The sequence below is a fragment of the Syngnathoides biaculeatus genome, chromosome 14 (assembly GCF_019802595.1).
Source record: "Syngnathoides biaculeatus isolate LvHL_M chromosome 14, ASM1980259v1, whole genome shotgun sequence".
Taxonomy (NCBI): domain Eukaryota; kingdom Metazoa; phylum Chordata; class Actinopteri; order Syngnathiformes; family Syngnathidae; genus Syngnathoides; species Syngnathoides biaculeatus.
In genome coordinates this window covers 25,793,913-25,811,944 of record NC_084653.1, presented here as the reverse complement: position 1 = coordinate 25,811,944, position 18,032 = coordinate 25,793,913, and the positions used below count along the sequence as shown (strand labels likewise).

At 45.4% G+C, this 18,032-nt stretch overlaps 1 protein-coding gene across 3 annotated transcripts in view; it reads right to left on the bottom strand.

Annotated features, from left to right (window-relative positions):
* Window positions 1-1,586: 1,586 nt before the first annotated feature.
* The window catches only part of LOC133512296 (phospholipid-transporting ATPase IH-like), a 38,778-nt gene continuing 22,332 nt past the window's right edge, over window positions 1,587-18,032 (bottom strand). The window contains exons 16-30 of one of the 3 annotated variants that reach the window (XM_061841791.1): window positions 16,414-16,487; window positions 15,789-15,892; window positions 13,813-13,994; window positions 13,177-13,410; window positions 12,084-12,261; window positions 11,901-12,003; window positions 10,747-10,892; window positions 10,524-10,583; window positions 9,721-9,848; window positions 9,355-9,490; window positions 6,462-6,527; window positions 6,276-6,379; window positions 6,012-6,177; window positions 4,371-4,488; window positions 2,612-2,748 (exon numbers count right to left, since the gene is read on the bottom strand). In XM_061841791.1, coding sequence (XP_061697775.1) covers window positions 4,408-4,488; window positions 6,012-6,177; window positions 6,276-6,379; window positions 6,462-6,527; window positions 9,355-9,490; window positions 9,721-9,848; window positions 10,524-10,583; window positions 10,747-10,892; window positions 11,901-12,003; window positions 12,084-12,261; window positions 13,177-13,410; window positions 13,813-13,994; window positions 15,789-15,892; window positions 16,414-16,487 — 1,762 coding nt within the window. In that variant the 3' untranslated portion in view covers window positions 2,612-2,748; window positions 4,371-4,407. Of the gene's footprint in view, window positions 2,749-4,370; window positions 4,489-6,011; window positions 6,178-6,275; window positions 6,380-6,461; window positions 6,528-9,354; window positions 9,491-9,720; window positions 9,849-10,523; window positions 10,584-10,746; window positions 10,893-11,900; window positions 12,004-12,083; window positions 12,262-13,176; window positions 13,411-13,812; window positions 13,995-15,788; window positions 15,893-16,413; window positions 16,488-18,032 lie in introns of all 3 variants that reach the window. The other 2 variants (XM_061841789.1, XM_061841790.1) reach the window with 2 other exon arrangements.

Genomic DNA, 18,032 nt, shown 5'->3' with positions numbered 1-18,032 from the left:
GGTACAGCACAGTGAGCGTCGCTGAGGTCCGGATGTCGAATGCCGAAATCGAAAACAGACGTCGCGTGTCTGAGCTCGTATCTAATCTGTACAATAAAAAGCCTTTTTTTGTTGTTATTTTGAAATATATAACTTCTATGTATACCCGTCGGTAGATGGTGGTGTGTATAAAAATAAAGTGTTATTGAGGGGGGGGGGGTTGTTGATCTGGAATGAGGCTACAATCGTCAGCTGGAGGACACGACGGACAAATTGGTTTGACATTCGATTGATTGATTGATTGATTGATTGATTGTGACGTCGCCTATTCAAGTCTTTCTGCAGAGTACAACGTACGCCATCAAGCGGAAAGTCACATCCGTTCATTGATAAGTCGCTGCCACCAGAAAAGGAACACGTACATGGCCCGATTTCAGACCCCGACATTCGTTTTTTTTTTTTTGTTTTTTTTTTTTTGCATAATTTACAGAGGCCAAAAATCTTCCGGAACTCAAGCAACCATTCATTTTAGAGCATGCAAAACCATCAAAGTGCTGGCGAAAAAGTATTAGGGCAGAAAATGAAGTTGCAATATTACAAAAGTCTTCTTTTGGGGGGTGGAAACAAGTGGTGACAGAAGGGTGAGGATTGCTTTTACATAGGGGGGAAAAATGTATGTCACAAGAATAATGTGTCATTTTACGATGACGCTTTTCACGAGGGAAAAGGTCAGAATGTTACATCGTGTTATGTCAAGTTTTAAGGTCAGAACGTCAGAAAGAATGTTAAAGAGGAAATGTCCAATTACAAGAAAGAACAAGGGAAAAAGTCCCAACATCACCCCCCAAAAATGAATATTTTGTTATTACTTCAGAGAGACGATATTATGTCTGTTTCTGGCACTAATTTCCATCAGTCCATCCATTTTCTTAGCCGCTTATCCTCACAAGGGTTGTGGAGAGTGCTGGAGCCCATCCCAGCTGTCAACGGGCAGGAGGCGAGGTACACCCTGAACTGGTTGCCAGGCAATCGAAGGGCACATCGGGACAATCAGCCGCACCCACAATCACACCTTGGGGCAATTTAGAGTGTCCAATGAACGTTGCGTGTTTTTGGGATGTGGGAGGAAACCGGAGTGGCCACCTGGAGAAAACCCACACAGGCACAGGGAGAACATGCAAACTCCACACAGTCGGGTCCGGGATCGAACTCGGAACCTCAGAACTGTGAGGCCAACGCTTTACCAGCGGAACCGCCTGTTTCCGGCACAAATTCATTTCATATAGTTTTCTTGTGACACTTCTAAATTACGAAGTGTTTTTTTAAAAAAAAAATCCAATTTAATCTATTTTTTTCATTGTAAAAAAAAGAAGACAATTTCAAGTTCATTCTCATTTAAAAAAAGAAAAACTGTAAAATTGCAACTTCCTTGCAAAATATTCACGCCTTGCTGATCATTTTCTATCAATTTTAATCTCCCGTAATTTTTTTTGCTAATAAAACTGGGACGTCGTCACTGACGAGCCTTTCGAGATTCCGACCACGATTTATGTTTACTTCTCGAAAGTGAGACCTTTGAACTATAAAAGTATGACTTCAGATTATGATTATTTTTTAAAAGCAATACCCGTGGCCCTAACACTCCTCCGTGCAAAGTGACCACACGGTTCAAGAAAATATTTGGGGAAAATTTCAATCAATCACCGTGCAAAGAGTTGAGACGTGCAAGGACAAAAAAAAAAAAAAAACAAAAAAAAAAACTAATGGAATCGTGACAACAAAGTGTCCTAAATCTACTGGAAGCAGGCATGTATGAATTAAGGCAGGGTGGCGACCGTACTGCACATCCCTTTTCTCTTATTTTTCCCCATTTTTACAAGAATAGACGAGGTGGGTGTCAGGTGGGGGGGGGGGGTCGGTTAGCGCGTAAGGCTTTGTATAATACACCACTTTGTATTTTTTTTTTTTTTAAAAACAACAAAAAAATAACACCTTTGGCTCCTAGCCTGCTGCTGTGTGGTTTACCTGTAAGGCAAAGGTGTGTCATATATGTACAAAAACGTACAGTGCACGCATCCACATGCACACGTGCACACACGCACGCACATACATAAAGGGCTGATCTTGAAGACGGGCTGCCCTTAGTTGGCCAGACCACATTGTGACCATATATTTATATTTCTATTTTGTAACAAACTCTATTGACATAAACAAGGTGAGAACAGGCAATATTTTTGACTCAAAATAATATTATAAAGATGCCACAGGACAGATATGCTGTACTCTCCTCTTCTCGATTGTTCTTTGAAGTTGGAGAAGACAGGAAAGCAAAAAGAATGAGCGTGACGAGTTTGGTACGACGCAACCTGTAAAAGGTTGCGACTAGCCCAGAAGTGCAGACGGTGAGCTTGTGTGCTGGATGATTTCTCACCCTTGAGATGAAGATGAAGATGGAGACGGAGATGCCCCTCCCACCCCCGGGATACACCACACGCTCCGCACAAAAGTTTCCAGACTCGAGGGCCGGGTCGGGCTTCAGACTGACGTTTCTGGCCCCGGAGCGTAGAAGGCGACGCCCGCCCCGGAAAGTCGAAGGGCGGGCGGGCCGAGGGGCCGCGCCCAGAGTTTTTGGGCCAGGGGGTCGGAGACGCGGAGCGACAACGTCTCCACGGCGCCCAGCCGCGGCTGAGAGGGGTCGACGCTCGCGCCCTCGCGGGCGCCGCGGGAGGGCGGCTCGGCCGCGGCGTCCCGTGCCAACTCGTCGCCGTCCTGCGGAGACGGGAAAAACGCCGGAGGTCACAGTCAAAGGATTTTTCTGAAAAGAAGCACATTAGCTCCCCCTTTGCAAAAAAACACAAATCGAATGCCGACGCCAACCAAATACTGACCGAGCGGTGCCGGTTTTTGTGACGGTGGCGATTTGACCCTGGACAATTTGGAGCTTAGTTTAGACATATACAAGAGTTAACTCATCGTGCTTGTATGACACTTATGAACGTTAAAATGTGAACGCAAACATTGCCTGTACGCTTAATGAAGCTTTTATGATGCTCACACTTCAACATAATAATTGAATCCATTTTGTATTTTGTCCGATGCTTTGAAGCCCAAACAACTTGGAACGACCTACGCCGACGTTCATCGTTAGAGGCTACACCGAATGTCGGAAAGCATGGTAAAAAAAAAAAAAAATCCATAAAATTCATTTTATGTAATTTATCAAAGGAGAACATAACTACTAATAATTACTAATAATTATACCATTACAAGCATATAATGATAAGCTGTCAGACAGTAATTGATCAATCATCTTCCATGCTCCTGAAAAATGCAGTCACACTTGCAAATCCATCTTTCAACACCAGGTGACATCACTGTTCCTCGCATTTAAAAAAAAAAATTATACTTCATTTAGTCAAACAATAATGTAGCTGAAAAAAAAAAGGGGTTTTTTCCCCTTGGGTCCTAATTTTTCTAGAAAATAGTTTTTGGACGGGGATTATTAAAAAGAACGATAAAAAATCTTCCACAAAAGGGATATGAAAAAATAGTGCAATTTAGGAAATTGTAATTTTTTTTTCTAAAAATCACAATATTTTTGTTTACCTCATGCCTCATTGTTTTTTTTTTTTAAATGATAACGACCATCGAGAAACTATTTCCTGTAATTTAAGAGGTAATACAAGTTAAAACAAAATAAGTCCTTCATGCACATTTAAAAGTTCACAGAAAAATATACTGGTAACATAAATGTGTGCATATAAATAAACTAAAGGGACTCAAAGTAACATTTTAGTCATGTTTCCCAAACTGAAGCTGGAGGCGAGGTTTGACCGGGTCGCCCATTTCAACCGAGCAGAACTAAATTTATCGATCTGTGCCAATGACGTAATAACGGAGGAGCAGAAGTTAAATGCTCGTCCACCAGATGGCAGAAGATCGAAACTTGTGTGTTCATCTATCGGAATCCGTCAGATGACAGCTGGGATAAGATCCAGCAGTCCCCGCGACCCTTGTGAGGATGAGCGGCTAAGAAAATGGACAGATTGAGAATATATAAATGGTACGATCGCATTCAATTTGTAAATCAAAGAATCTACAGAAACAACACAAACGGTTTGCGTCTGAACTATTCATATTTTCTTGCCAAAAGGCTTTTTCAGTCATGTTTTTAAAGAGCATGAAAATGTATTTTTGTCCTTAAACAAACAAATTTTGGGAAAGTGCTTTAAAAAATGACAGGCAGGCTAAGACGAGGAAAAAGTTGCATCTATCGCATCGGGGTTAGGCGAAGCGATGCGAGGAGACAGTGTTCCAGTGCGTGTGTCTTTTTTTTAAATTTAATTTTCTTTTGAACATGCACGCAGACGTTGAGGCCTTAAAAGAGTCACCTGCTCTTCCTGCTCCACCGTCGTCTGTTTGGCTCAATCAGAAACTCATTCTGCTGGACGACTGAGAAAGCATGAAGATGGCGGAGGGCTCCACGGTAAGGCACGGGCGAGGTGCGGACTGTCGGGTTAGCGCGGGGTCGGGTGCGCGGGGCGGGATCGGCGAGGGTGACCACATGGAGGGAGGAGGACAGTCGTGAAATTGGGAGTTGGGGGGGCGGAACGGGGGAGGGGAAGGGGGAAGACGGTGGAGGGCGGATATGTGATTATGGCGGGTTCATTCGAGATGAAAAGAAAAAAAGAAGAGCAGGAAAAAGAATCTGTCAGTACTTCCATTCAATTTTCACCCCATTCAGCATCCGGCGCGCTTCACAGCAGGCTAAAGCGAGGCGCCGAATTGGGAATTGAAAGTCGCCGAGTTCGCGCCGTTTCTCATCCCGCCTTCGGGGGAGGAAATGTGCTCGGTAGGAGGCGGAAAAGGCGCCGCACGCAATGTACATTTTTAATTCTTGGGAGCGACGAGACGGCGCGGCGCCGGGATGAGCTGGCGAGCGGCTGGCTAGATCAAAGATGTTGAACCTAGCGGCTGATTATTAAGAGCTACAAAAAACGTTCATTCAACTTTGAACAAAAGTCACCGTGACATCTCTAGAAATTGTTGAGATTTGTTCCATATCAAGACTCTTGCACGGAAAGCTCCACACTGGTCAGTCCCCGCCCACTTATGTACATTATTTTACAAACTTTTGACCAATCTCAAGTTGGTGAAAATGTCTTGCACGATGCAACGTTAACGGCTCAACAAACGAGATCGTTTTGGGACACGCCGGCAATATGTGACTACGCTTTCGATCGCCTCTAAATTGGATGAGGCTTTTTTTTATTTTTATTTTAAAAATGGTAAACATGGATGATAGCAGGGGTGGGGAAATGTTTGCATTTAAAAGGTCATATTTATTTTGAAAACATTAATTTTCACAATTTTATTAAGGATGATATAACTGGACAAACACGATAAATCAATTTAAAAAATGCAATATAATGAATTCATTTCAATGAATTAATTTGAGGAAAGAAATCTGGAAGAATTTGGGTATGTTATTTTACAAACTTTTGACCAATCTGAAGCGGTGAAAATGGCTTGCACGACGCAACGTTAACGGCTGAACAAACGAGACATTTTTTTGAGTCTCCTAATAAAAGTGAATCGTTTTGGGAGACGTCGGCGATATGTGACTGCACTTACGATCGCCTCTAAGTTGGATGAGGCTTTTTTTTATTTTTATTTTAAAAATGGTAAACATGGATGATAGCAGGGGTGGGGAAATGTTTGCATTTAAAAGGTCATATTTATTTTTAAAACATTCATTTTCACAATTTTAGTTAGGATGATATAACTGGACAAATATGATAAATTAAAAAAAAAAGCAATTTAATGAATTAATTTCAATGAATTAATTTAAGGGAAGAAATCTGGAAGAATGGAAGAACTATTACAAGACTCTTGAGAATTTTAATACTCAGTGGGCTGAATTAAAGAATGGAGCGAAGGGTGGGTGGGGGTCGGGTGTACGTCACCCACGGCCGGATTAGTTTCTGCGAAAAATGATTTTTAGAATCCGAGAAACAACGCGACGGGCTCACCTGGGCACGCTCGGTGGCTGTGGGCCGCAACGCCCTGCACAGGACCCTCTTGATGACGTCGGGAAGCAGGCTGACCGTGATGAGCAGGATGATGCTCAGCCAGGCCGGCCCGCTGGACAGCATTTGCATGAAGACGTAATACATCCTCTGGTAGTTGAGGAAGGGCCTGCGCGGCCACAAGAGACAAACCAGAACTTTTCTCCGAGCGTGTCGCCGGGACGCCAGCGGGAAACAAAAAAAAAAAAAATGATCATCGAACTCTACCAAATGATGCCACCCCAGAGGAGGGAGAAGATCACGTAGAAGAGGAGCGAGCCCCAGATGACAAAATGATTGATCCAAGTCCAGTAGTGCGTATCCAAGGCCAGCTAGGCGACGCAACAAATAATCTATTCACACGCACGCACGTTGTAAAGATCTAAATCAAGTCGACGTGACGTCGCGCAATACCTTGAGCGTCACGGTGAACACCAGCACAGTGAAGACGAGCGTCCCGAAGGTCCAGTTGCCGAACATCTGCAAGCCAAGGGAAAGAGAAGATGAAGGCCTTTGCGAGCGATCAATATGACAATAACACTGATGGATTAGTGAAGAATTTGTTTGCCTCGGACAACATGTTAGTGGCCGTGACTAAAAGCATCCGAAAGAAGTTGGGATCAAACCATTCAGCTACAGATATTGTTTTTTCTTACTTTGGTCAACGTTGAGATATTTCTGTTTTGTTTTGGTTTATGCGCATGTTTTGTGGCGCTGCACGAAAGGGAACCATGCAGGCAACAGAAGCTAAGATGGGTCTTGTTAAAAAATTAAAAAGGTCACCACGATGCCCAATACGAGAAATGAAAATCATTCAAGGGAATTTCCGGTGGTTTGGATGAAGAATGTATCCAATAGTTCATGTAATATGTACTGTATCCTGACAATGTGATGCAAAATCCTCTTGAGAAGATCCCCCCCCCCCCCCCCCCATCGGGCAATTACGAATTTTCATGGGCGCCGCCATTTTGGCGAGTCACATGACCTCCGTGCGCGGATGTGACGTACGAGGTGCCGCACAAAAGGCTCGATTACATGGGACACCAATTATGGCCAGCGCCGATTTCTCAAATTTATCCTCATCTGATGAAGAAATTGCAGTAGCGGTTGACCGGGAAGACGGAGGAATACTTCCATACAGATTTGAACCCGTGGCCGTAAATAACGTTGAATAGTCGGATGGTTCGGATAGCTCGGAGCGCTCGCTCGTCAGACTCCACGTCATTCTGCCCGAAGAACCGTTATTCAAATATTCAACAGCTTCAAATCCGTATGGAAGTATTCCTCCGTCTTCCCGATCAACCGCTACTGCTATTTTTTTTTTCATCAGATGAGGATGAATCCGAGAAATCGGCGCTGGCCATAAATGGTGTCCCATGTAATCGAGCCTTTGGTGCGGCACCTCGTACGTCACATCCTCGCACGCAGATCATGTGACTCGCCAAAATGGCGGCACCCCTGAAAATTCGTAGTTCTTGATAAAAATCTTATCAAAACACCATTAAATGAGGGAGGATTATCATTACATTGTCAAGATACAGTACAGATTACATGACCTATTTGATACATTGTTGATCCAAACCACCAGAATTTCCCTTTAAAGTCAAACCATCACCGTGCGTGACATTGTGGGTCTTCCACTCCGCTTTATAAAATTTACATTATTTCTCATCAGTGCCGCCCTCGCGAACTACGCAAACATTCTTTCCGCAAGTGAATGGACACAAACAGACAAATACAAAAAGACGGATTAGGCAGGTCAGTGTCAGAACACAATCTGAGGCGCTAGCACATTCGAACACGAGGAGCACGTGAGCAAGCGGCCGAGAGTTTCGCGGGGGGGACGGAGCGCCGGGAATGGAGATGGGAGTGAATGAGACGATCCGAACTAAAAAGGGAGGGATAGAGAGGAGGAGGAGAGGGAGGAGGAGGAGAGGAGGAGGAGGAGGAGAGGGAGGAGGAGGAGGAGGAGGAGGACAGGCTTACCATCTGAGTGTTGGTGGTCATGAGCTAGAGGAGGCAGCACAGGAAGACAAGCAAAACAAAGAGAGCAAGCAGAGAAAAAAAAAAGAGAGAGAGAAAGAGAGAGAGAGAGAGAGAGAGAGAGGGAAAAGAATCAGGACAAAAAGCTCAAATCAATTTTATGATGTTTCAACTGAAATCAAAGCCAGACCAAAACAATTCATACAAATCAACAATAATAATAATAATCATAATAAGAGAGAGAAGACAAAGTAAGAGGTACGCTGCTGTCGCGGTGAAGGGACAACTCATGTCGAAATCCATCAAGACCAACGATGACGTCTTTCAGCTTGAATTTGCCACAGTGAACACCACGTTATGATTATCGTATGTTATTTCTGTAAATCTGGGGATTTAGCACAGTTCTTATTAGAGCGGAGGCCCATTTTTATGACAATATTTAATAGTAGGGTTAGGCGACAAGCACCTATGCTGGACCGAGGGGAGGAGCTTCGTTTGGTCTGGAATTGGTTTTCCATGCATCCGTTTTCTGAGCCGCTTAACCTCACAAGCGCCGCGGGAGTGCCGGAGCCAATCCCAGCTATCTTGAGGAAGGAGGCGGGGCACACCAGCCAATCACAGGGCACGTACAAACAAACAACCACATTGGCACTCGCATTCACACCTACGGGCAATTTGGGGTCTCCAATTCATCCATGTTTTTGGGATGTGGGAGGAAAACGGAGGATCCACACATCCATCCATTTTCTTTCACCGCTTATCCTCACGAGGGTCGCGGGGAGTGCTGGAGCCCACCCCAGCTGTGTACGTGCAGGAGGCGGGGCACACCAGCCAATCACAGGGCACGTACAAACAAACAACCACATTGGCACTCGCATTCACACCTACGGGCAATTTGGGGTCTCCAATTCATCCATGTTTTTGGGATGTGGGAGGGAAAAACGAGGATCCACACAGTCTAACACACACACACACAAAATGTAATGCTTTGCTGGCACCTACCAGCAATTACAAACATTTTTGGGTGGGTCCAAGTTATTCGCAGACTTTGGCCTCAGTCCCCATTTGACACAAAAAGTGGGGTTCACTGTATTGTGATCATTTAGCTGTCGCAATCAAAAATGTGTCAGAATTTGGGATGAATGCGATATGGCCACATCAATCATATTAAAAGGGAACAACAGCCGCGTTCATTTCTCCAAAAGGCAGCCAGCGATTCATTCGGGCAAGGCGTTTCTTGCGTCGGACGGCGTCACGTGAGCAAATGCGGGTTGTTGGCGTTCCGAGCCCTCGTGCAAGCATCTTTGCCCTCCGAGAGGCTCACCTGGCCATTGCTGGTGAAGGTGGTGTTGTCGAAGAGGAAGTAGGCACCGAAGAAGAAGACCACGGCGTCAAACACGCCCAGGCACGTCCAGTACAAGAAGACTGGCCAGCGGAGGAGAGAATTCTTGGCGATGTCCCTGGAGGAAAGAAAGTTGTGGCATCAAAACTGGCCAACGCTAATTTAGAGTCCTCGATGAAGCCAACTTCTCGGAATGTGGGAGAAAACCCACACGAAGGCTCGAAACCAGTCAACCGTTTATTTATTATTATTCTGGTTTCGCGTCAGTCATCTATTTTTTGCACGTAATCATACGCTTAGTCTTGCGAGTAAACCTGCCGGCGTACACGCTGCATCGATCTCGCCCACCTGTACAAGGTGGGCTCGCGTTTAAGCGTCTCCATGGTGACGTGCTTCTCCACCAGGCTGTAGAGGAGGATGGGCAGTGACGTGAAGCTGATGTTGTACAGGGTCAAATAGGCCGTGTCGTACAGAGGCTGGCGTGGGACAAACACACAACAGCGGTTAGTGCTCCAAAAGGTCTGAAAACGCAACGAGGAGGCGCCGTTGGAAATGGACCACAATCGGGAGCCCAAAGCGGTCTCGGCGGAACGCATCTGGACGTAACATCTGCGCGTTTACATGATGTGCCATTAAAGGCTAATTTCCGGCCTACAAGCCGTGACTTTTTCCGCACGCTTTCAACCCTGCGGTGATGCGGCTAATTTGTGCATTTTGTCTAACAGCCGCAAGGAGGCACTCGAGCGGAAAAGGTAAGAGTGAGACCGATGGAATACATGTGCCGAGGAAGTGACTTTTACCGGTCCGGCACTGTTAGTGCTGCGCTTGCGTGTTACTGCCGCGTCTCAGTGATTTTTACCAGTATGTTTTTTTTTTTGTTTGTTTGTTTTTTTTTTTTTTAAATCAGCCCTGTTACTGCAGCGCTAGCGTTAGCGTTAGCATTAGCATTAGCGCAGTGCCGCTAGCGTTAAACTCTCTGTGTACCGTCTTTCTTTGTAAATACCTTGTGTTTCAATACCAGATTCAATGTGGGAACATAGGTACGTATCAAATGGTATTTCCTGGGTGAGGCTTATAACCAGGTGCGCAAATTACGGTAAATGGTGGCGGCGCTTCACGTACAGAGCTGAGCTGCAGAAGTAAAAAGTTACCTGCTGGGAGAAGCCGCAGAAGAACTGGTACAGAAACTGCGGGAAGATGAAGCATACATTCTGGAAAGGCGGAAAAAGAAGGAGCTTAAGCAAACGGGAGGATTGAAAAAGTCGACCGTGTCCTAAAAAGCCGACCGAGTGGGAAGTGAACACGAAAAGGACGCAAAGCTCGCAAAGGAAGACGCCCACTCCGATCAGCACAGCCGTTTTGAAACTCGGCTACCTTGTAGAAGAAATACTGCACGAGCTCCGCGATGCGTATGTAGTAGTAATGGCCGTGGACCAGCAGCATTTTCTTCAGATCTTTGAATTTGGGGACGGCGTAGTCGCTGTTTCTGGCGGCCTGGCGGCCCTCTTTGCCCATTATCCCTACATGGAGACACACGCAAACGTGGAAATGTGATTCAGATCCACGGTTTATTTCATTCGGTATGGATGTTGAGTACATCCGCTAAAAAGGCTCAAATGCTCACTTTTGTCAGGGAGGTATTAATTACATTTACGTTCATGATTGTAATTGTATTTTGCATTTGTGTAAAACTGTACACCATCTTAGTGACATTTCTTGTAGTGGATCATGTTGGCTTGTGCAAGTCTACTTTTGTGCCCCAAATCTGTCATTTCAATTGGATTTTAGTACATAATCTTATCAAAATATACATGAAACATGAATATGCATACTACTTATACTCTCATGTCTGTTTTGATTGCAGGGAAAAATAAATGCATGTCAATGCTTTACTGTGGCCAAAGCCAACCAATGAATCTAATTTCACGTGAACATGAAATAATAAGGCGGAATGGTGGATAATCTGGGAAAGAGTTTGCCTCACAGTTCTGAGGACCCGGGTTCGATCCCGGCCCCGCCCATGTGGGTTTTGCATGTTCTCCCCGTGCCTGCGTGGCTTTTCTCCGGGGACTCCGGTTTCCTCCCACATCCCAAAAACACGCGACATTGATTGGGTGTGATTGCGAGTGCGGCTGTTTGTCTCTTATGTGCCCTGCGATTGGCTGGCGACCAGTTCAGAGTATAACACGCCGTTTGCCCGTTGACAACTGGGATAGGCGCCAGCACTCCCCGTGACCCTCGTGAGGATAAGCGGCAGATGGATGAAATAATAATGATGACTATCAAAATTGATATATGCTCCAAAAATAAATAAATGTAGTCATGTTCTAAAGAAGAAACCTTTTTCTCATGAAAAAACTTCAAAAATTCTAAATGAATGGTCGACAACTGCTGGTATTCTCCATTTTGTTTAGACTTTTTTTTTTTTGCTTAAACAAGAAAAAAAAAATACTTGAAATATGTAAATACATGTTTTTTTTATTGGCTTCGTTCGGTCTAATAGTGTTAGAGCAGCAGAATGAGCTCACCGATGCCCACGTGCGCTTCTAAAATCATGCTGACGTCATTGGCTCCGTCGCCGACGGCGAGGGTGATCGGGTGCTCCTTGGAGGCCTTGATCAGCTTCACAATCTGGGGGGGGGGGGGGAGAAATCCCAGTGCCTCAGTGACGACGCGTTCGGGGTTCCCCCCGCCCCCCCCCCACCACCCACCTGCGCCTTCTGCAGCGGCGCCATCCGGCAGCACAAGACGGCGCTGCAGTTGCCGCAGATGTCCAGGAAGACCTCGCGGTAGCTGCCGTGGCCGGCGACGTCCTGCTTGGGCTTGAGGACGGCCGACAGCGTGGCCCCGTCGATGATCAGACCGAAATCCAGGCAGTCGACGGACAACCTGGGGAAACCAACCCTTTTTTAAATCAATCGAACGAGAGCTTCAACCAAGTAGCAAACATTTATTCAGCCTGAATGAAAACCGGAAGAAGGCGTTTTGACTGACACGGTCAGAAAGTTTTTATTAAAACTATAGCGGATGGATTATGGAATCATTTACCATCGGACAGCGTTTGCGATCTGATCCCACCTTTTATAATCTTGATTTTTCCAGTGTTGGAAAATACCTGCACTTTTAATAATACCTTGAATAAAGATAAACTGCACCCCTGAATAGGTTTTTATATATTAAAAAAATCTGACAGTGCAGGGATGAGAATGCCAAATGAGAAAAAAGTCTGAAAAGTAGCCGGGGGTCTAGGGGCCGGAAGCCCCCCGAAGCAAAGCGATTTTAGCAATTTGTTAGCCCCAAAATCATTCATTTCAACACTGAATTTAACTGTATTTCTGGAAAAAAATATCCCTTGTTTGGTGCTCTTCCAGTACAGCGAAAAATGAAATATCAGTTTCCTTTCTTCAATGCTTGAATTATTGTACTTATTTGAAGCACATTACATATAAGAGTTTCCCCATTTGCCAAACTTCTCTTTCATTGTTTAATACGGATACACCATTATATTTTCTTGTTGATATGCAGTCAGTTATTCATAGAATTAGTACAGTGTAGAGATGAAGTTTTTAGAACAATATGAATAAAATTTACATTACCACATGTGTGCTGTAGGCTGCTTTATCCATATTTCTCTTCAAGAATTTAATCAATTCAAAGTTTTTGGTATTTCAATGAATAGTTTATATACAATTGAAGAATGGTCATTTTGGTCTGAAAAGGTCGATCGGCGGAAAATTCTCATCCCTGGACAGTGTCAATGAAAACAGAGGATTAATATCTGTCGGCAGAATTTGCGGCCCTCACCCAGAAATGGATCGCTGCCTGAGAACGGTCCTGTTCAGCTCGAACAAGACGTCGTGGAGACTCTGCTCCTCCGTGCGCTTCTTGGTCAGCTCCAGGATTTGAGTGCTGCGGCGGAACAGCTTGCTGGCGTAGCAGGTGGCGGCCGCCGTCTCCATTTTGTCCCCGGTCAGCACCCAAACTTTGATTCCCGCCTTGTGCAGCGACTCGATGGTGTCGGCCGCCTTTTCCTGGAGCCTGCGCGTCAATAAGTCAATCGGCGCTTCAGCCTCGAGCGGAGGGCGGGGGTGGGGGCGCGTGCGGAGGATGAATCCAGGACCGAGTGGTCATAGGGTCTACACGCGTATGCCCCCGCACGATCGGACAGCATCTCCAGTTTATCCATTAGGACGTCAAACCGGCAGACCGCTGGTGGGATGGGGAGGGGGTAGATCGGCTCGAGAGCCCCCCGGATTATCAATGGTCTCTGCCTCGTCCCAGCGTGAAAACAAAGAAACTAGGACGGCACTCGGGAAAGGCCAGACCTCCGACAAGGCGAAACAATTTTCCTTTTCCCCCCCCAAAGCGAGTAGCCGGCAACGCCGCCCCCCACTGAGTCACGATAACCTCATCAACTGGCCCGGCGCTCGTGCGACCAACCTGTCCTCCACCGCCGTGGCGCCCAGGAGCACCAAATCCCTTTCGATGACGTCGTAGGCCTGAGCCAGCCTCTGCTCCCTGTCCTGCAGGGCCAGCTTGGCGTCCGTCAGGTGCCGACACGCCTCCTGGTACTCGCGCTCCGACAGCTTCTTGTAGGCCACGCACAGGGTCCGCAGGCCCTCCTGTTACCATGGCGATAAATGAATTAGCCCGTTAGCCCCTCGTTAGCTCTTGTTTACCGCTTTGCCTTCTGTGAGATTCATTGCTTGATCATGTATTTGTTTCTATAGACTGTTTTCGACCATGTGACCTCATCGGGGAACGCGGCCATGTTGGATGGGTTCACTACTGACGTGCCGTTCACTCTATCGCTTTTGCTTACAGACCGGAGTTACACAAACGTTCGTACGACCGTTAAAAGTGACGCATGAGGGATAAAAAGACTTTGGAAAGTTATCGGTGCTCATTAGAGGTTGTTTCAAGAATCCGTTGCGACAAGAAGTGCGCTTGGATCGACAATATCGACCCGTACGCCTGGCAGAAACACAAATGGAGCACACAACTGTGGGCGTCGGTATCCTATCCTGACAACGTCAACTTTCTTCTCTTCTCCCGTGGACCAACTAAAGAATTACAAAGGTGTGGAGGCCTACAACCGATTCAGCAATGGCGGGGTTCGTCATGCATTGGAAGCACACTGCTCAGGTTCGTGCACCGCACAATGTAATTTCAATATGTACCACGCGATTAAAGTCAGCGTTGTGTTAAATTATGTTGATTATACCAACGAAAGAGGTGTAGATTATTATTTTCATTTTTGTTACCGAGAGAGAGAGAGGTTCGACCGGGAGGAGTCCCAAGTGGAGCCCGCACCTTTTTCCTCCACTTCCACGGCTACATTTTTAACTCAACTCACAAAATAGCTAGCGGTGCGGTAACTCGTTTTTTTGGGCAAAATTATTATAATGAAACAGAAAATGCAGATTTTGGAGACATGCATTGCATTCACGCACGAGTGTTGTGCTTGGCTGCTCGATCGGCTCTGCTAATACGAGACCGCCACAGTTGTCGCCGTTTGGTTGCCAACTGCTCCGTTTTCTCGCACTGGTTCTTGATTGCAGCTGCCGGTCGAAAGAAAGACGCTATACAACATCCACTTTCGTTTGAGCAACCGATAACATAGCAGTGCGCCTTTCTGAAATGATTCCTGGTTTGTGACGTGTGTTTGCATGAATTCACCAAACCAAGACGGCACCCGCGTTCTAAATCGGGAGGTGTGTGACCTGGAGTGTGACCCAGCGACACCTTGAGGAGTGATGCACCCCCCTTGCTGACTTCAGATACTCCTCAACGCCATTGTTAGAAATGTTTACTTTAGTATTCATATTGCCATCGGATTCACCATTTGAATTTGGAACCGTTTGACCTGAGGAACTAATAAAACGAGGGACACCGGGTAAGGCTGACTCAGAACGGGTGTTGGACTTGCGGCTGGTCAGCCAAACCCGTTTCTCCTGGTATGGACCAAATTGAAGATCTCTTCTCTGCCTTCATTTGCATATTTAGTCCAAGCGGTTGGGGTTTAAACCTGACACCTTCGCAATCCCTTTCACAAACAAACACCGTACGCTACAAAACGATGACAGCAAGACGTTTTCGTGGAACAAATATTGGGATTTAAGCTTGAAATTTAGGGGAGTAGAGACGGCCTCGCCGGGCCTGATGGCTTAACCCCCTTTTTAAATTGGGTGTCGTGCTGGCAAAACAAACTAGCAGTACGAGTACAATCGATAACATAACTGGCCAGTTTGCAATATATTCTGTTACAATTATACTTTCCAATTGCTCTCAAAACGGGCAGCTGCAAAAAATAAAATGAACCTTTTCATTATCTCCCGATTTGGTTGCATTGCGGTCAAACCGTACGGGCTCCAATTAAGACTTCGGGCCGCCAAATACGGTTCCGTGGGACTTACCACGGCGTTTTGCTCCACCCGAGCCTTCACCTGCTCCAGCTTGCCAGACACCACCAGGGGGAAAATGGCCGAGTCGGCCCCCTTGCAGAAGAGCAAATATTCTCCTGAGAACACACAAATTACGTATGAGTACATTTTTACAGTGCCTCTCAACCACCGTGCGGTTAGTTTGGTGTGATTGATCGTCAGGCGTGCCGCGAGAAATGATCCATTTTCACGTCGTTGCTCGGATAATTAATGATTGGCCTACTATAAGCACGAGCATGTCGATTACATGGTCGTCCGCTAGATGGCAGAAGGTACACTTAACTTGTGGATTCGCCTGTTGCCATTCAAATAACAGAATATGAGGCACAGAGGGAGGGAGGGACCACATTTGAGAGTAAATTGAGAAAATATCATTATTTCGGAATATAAAATATACTTTTTTCCGATATTGTTTTGTGTGGCGGTGTGCCGGGAGACTTTACTCATGTAAAATATGTAAAAATGGCTAAATCAGTATAGGGAAACATTGGATCAGCACGTTGCGTGTAAATGTTTTTTTTTTTTATGTTTATAAAAGCAAACAAGACGTCATCCAATTGTTTTGACCTTAACAACACGACAGCGACGACACGCTTACCTGAACTTGGCCTGACGATGACGCTCATTCTCCTCCTGACAGAGTCGAAGTTGAGCACGTGAAGCAGCTCAAACCTGAGGGGGATCCAAGCGTTGCCATGAAAGGAACTTTTGACGACAATTGAATTTTTTTTTTTGAGGCCTACAATGCACTTAGGGCAAAACACTTTTTCTTGACGAATACTCATTGACGACTAAAAGGCTCGTTAGTGTGACGTGGACTTGATAGATGCAACCAAACCGATGTTCCTGGAGGCCTCTGGTGCGTTGTAATCTATAACGTGACGAACGACAGTCAGTCATTCCAATTAAGTGTAGACGGCGTCCCTTGGTATCGCGTGTAAAGTAAATCATCACTCTGATTTGAAAACCGATCCGGCGCAGTGGACCACACCCTGACGTCTTTTTTTTTTTTCCCGGTCTCTAACAAGGAGCTGCAGTCACTGATCTAAAATAGGAAAGACCGGATAGCGCATATACATCGAGCGGTATGTCGACTGGTTGAAGCCATTGGCCGCCATCTTGGTACTCCCAAAACGTGTGGAGGACATGATTGACAGGTTGGATTATGGCGGGGGTTTTCGCAATAAAGTTTGGCATGTAGAATTAAAACTGGTCGCATGAGCTTGACATTTTTTCAGTTCTGTTAACATGAAGGATTTTTAATTCAACTTGGTAAAGGCAAAAAAGGCGAAGTGCAAAGGAAAGACACGGTACACAGTGAACGGTGAACAACGACAACTGTAAACGAAACTTTGTTCAAGTGAATTAAGCTCATCAGAAAATAAAAAAACCCTTTACGAACAAACTTTAACAGTGCTAAAGTAACTCTTTCTAACTTACCTGTGGAATGTTTTCTCTTAGCCACGAAACTGGCAATTAAAACTTCACAGGTCGGCGTGCTTGTTTTGGGAGTATCAAGATGGTGGATGGCGACTTCAGTTTTGGTGGCCAATGAGCCGTCCAGTCTATTTTATTTATTTATTTTCCAGATCAGTGGCTCCGTCTACTTCTACTTCCTAGTTTACCCGACACCGCCCCCCCCTTCCGCTCTTAAAGGGGTACACTCATAATTACAAACGGAACACACACCTGCAACTTTATATCCGCGGGCATGACTGACCACACCCGTACATTTTTCAAATGTGAGTGAATCGATATACAGGATATTCAGGAGGGAAACGCTTCATTGTTTTAATAGCGGTTAACCTCTTTCATAGATTTTGAAGGTCGGGTTTCAATGTTTCGAATGTTGCTTAAAACATTGCATACACAGGGATTAAATGGAGGATTATTTAAATAATTTCTGTATTTCATGAATTGTCTTTTTTTTTTAACTCCCAATCTCTAACCCTATTTAAAATTGACAGTGCAGAATATGCATAAACATAAATTGATCACGAACCACTGACTGATTTGGTCTTTAACACGCCAGGAAACAGGCAAAAATCTGGATCATCGTTTTCCAAATTAAAAGCTGATGTTTACGAACGTCTTGTTATTATTTTTTTTTTTCTTTCCTGCCTAATCAAATCGGCAAGAGTTAAATGACCGACTCTCGAGATGTACTTGATTGCGCTCCTGCGTCATCTCCCCGTCCCACGTCCCTAATCAATGGCA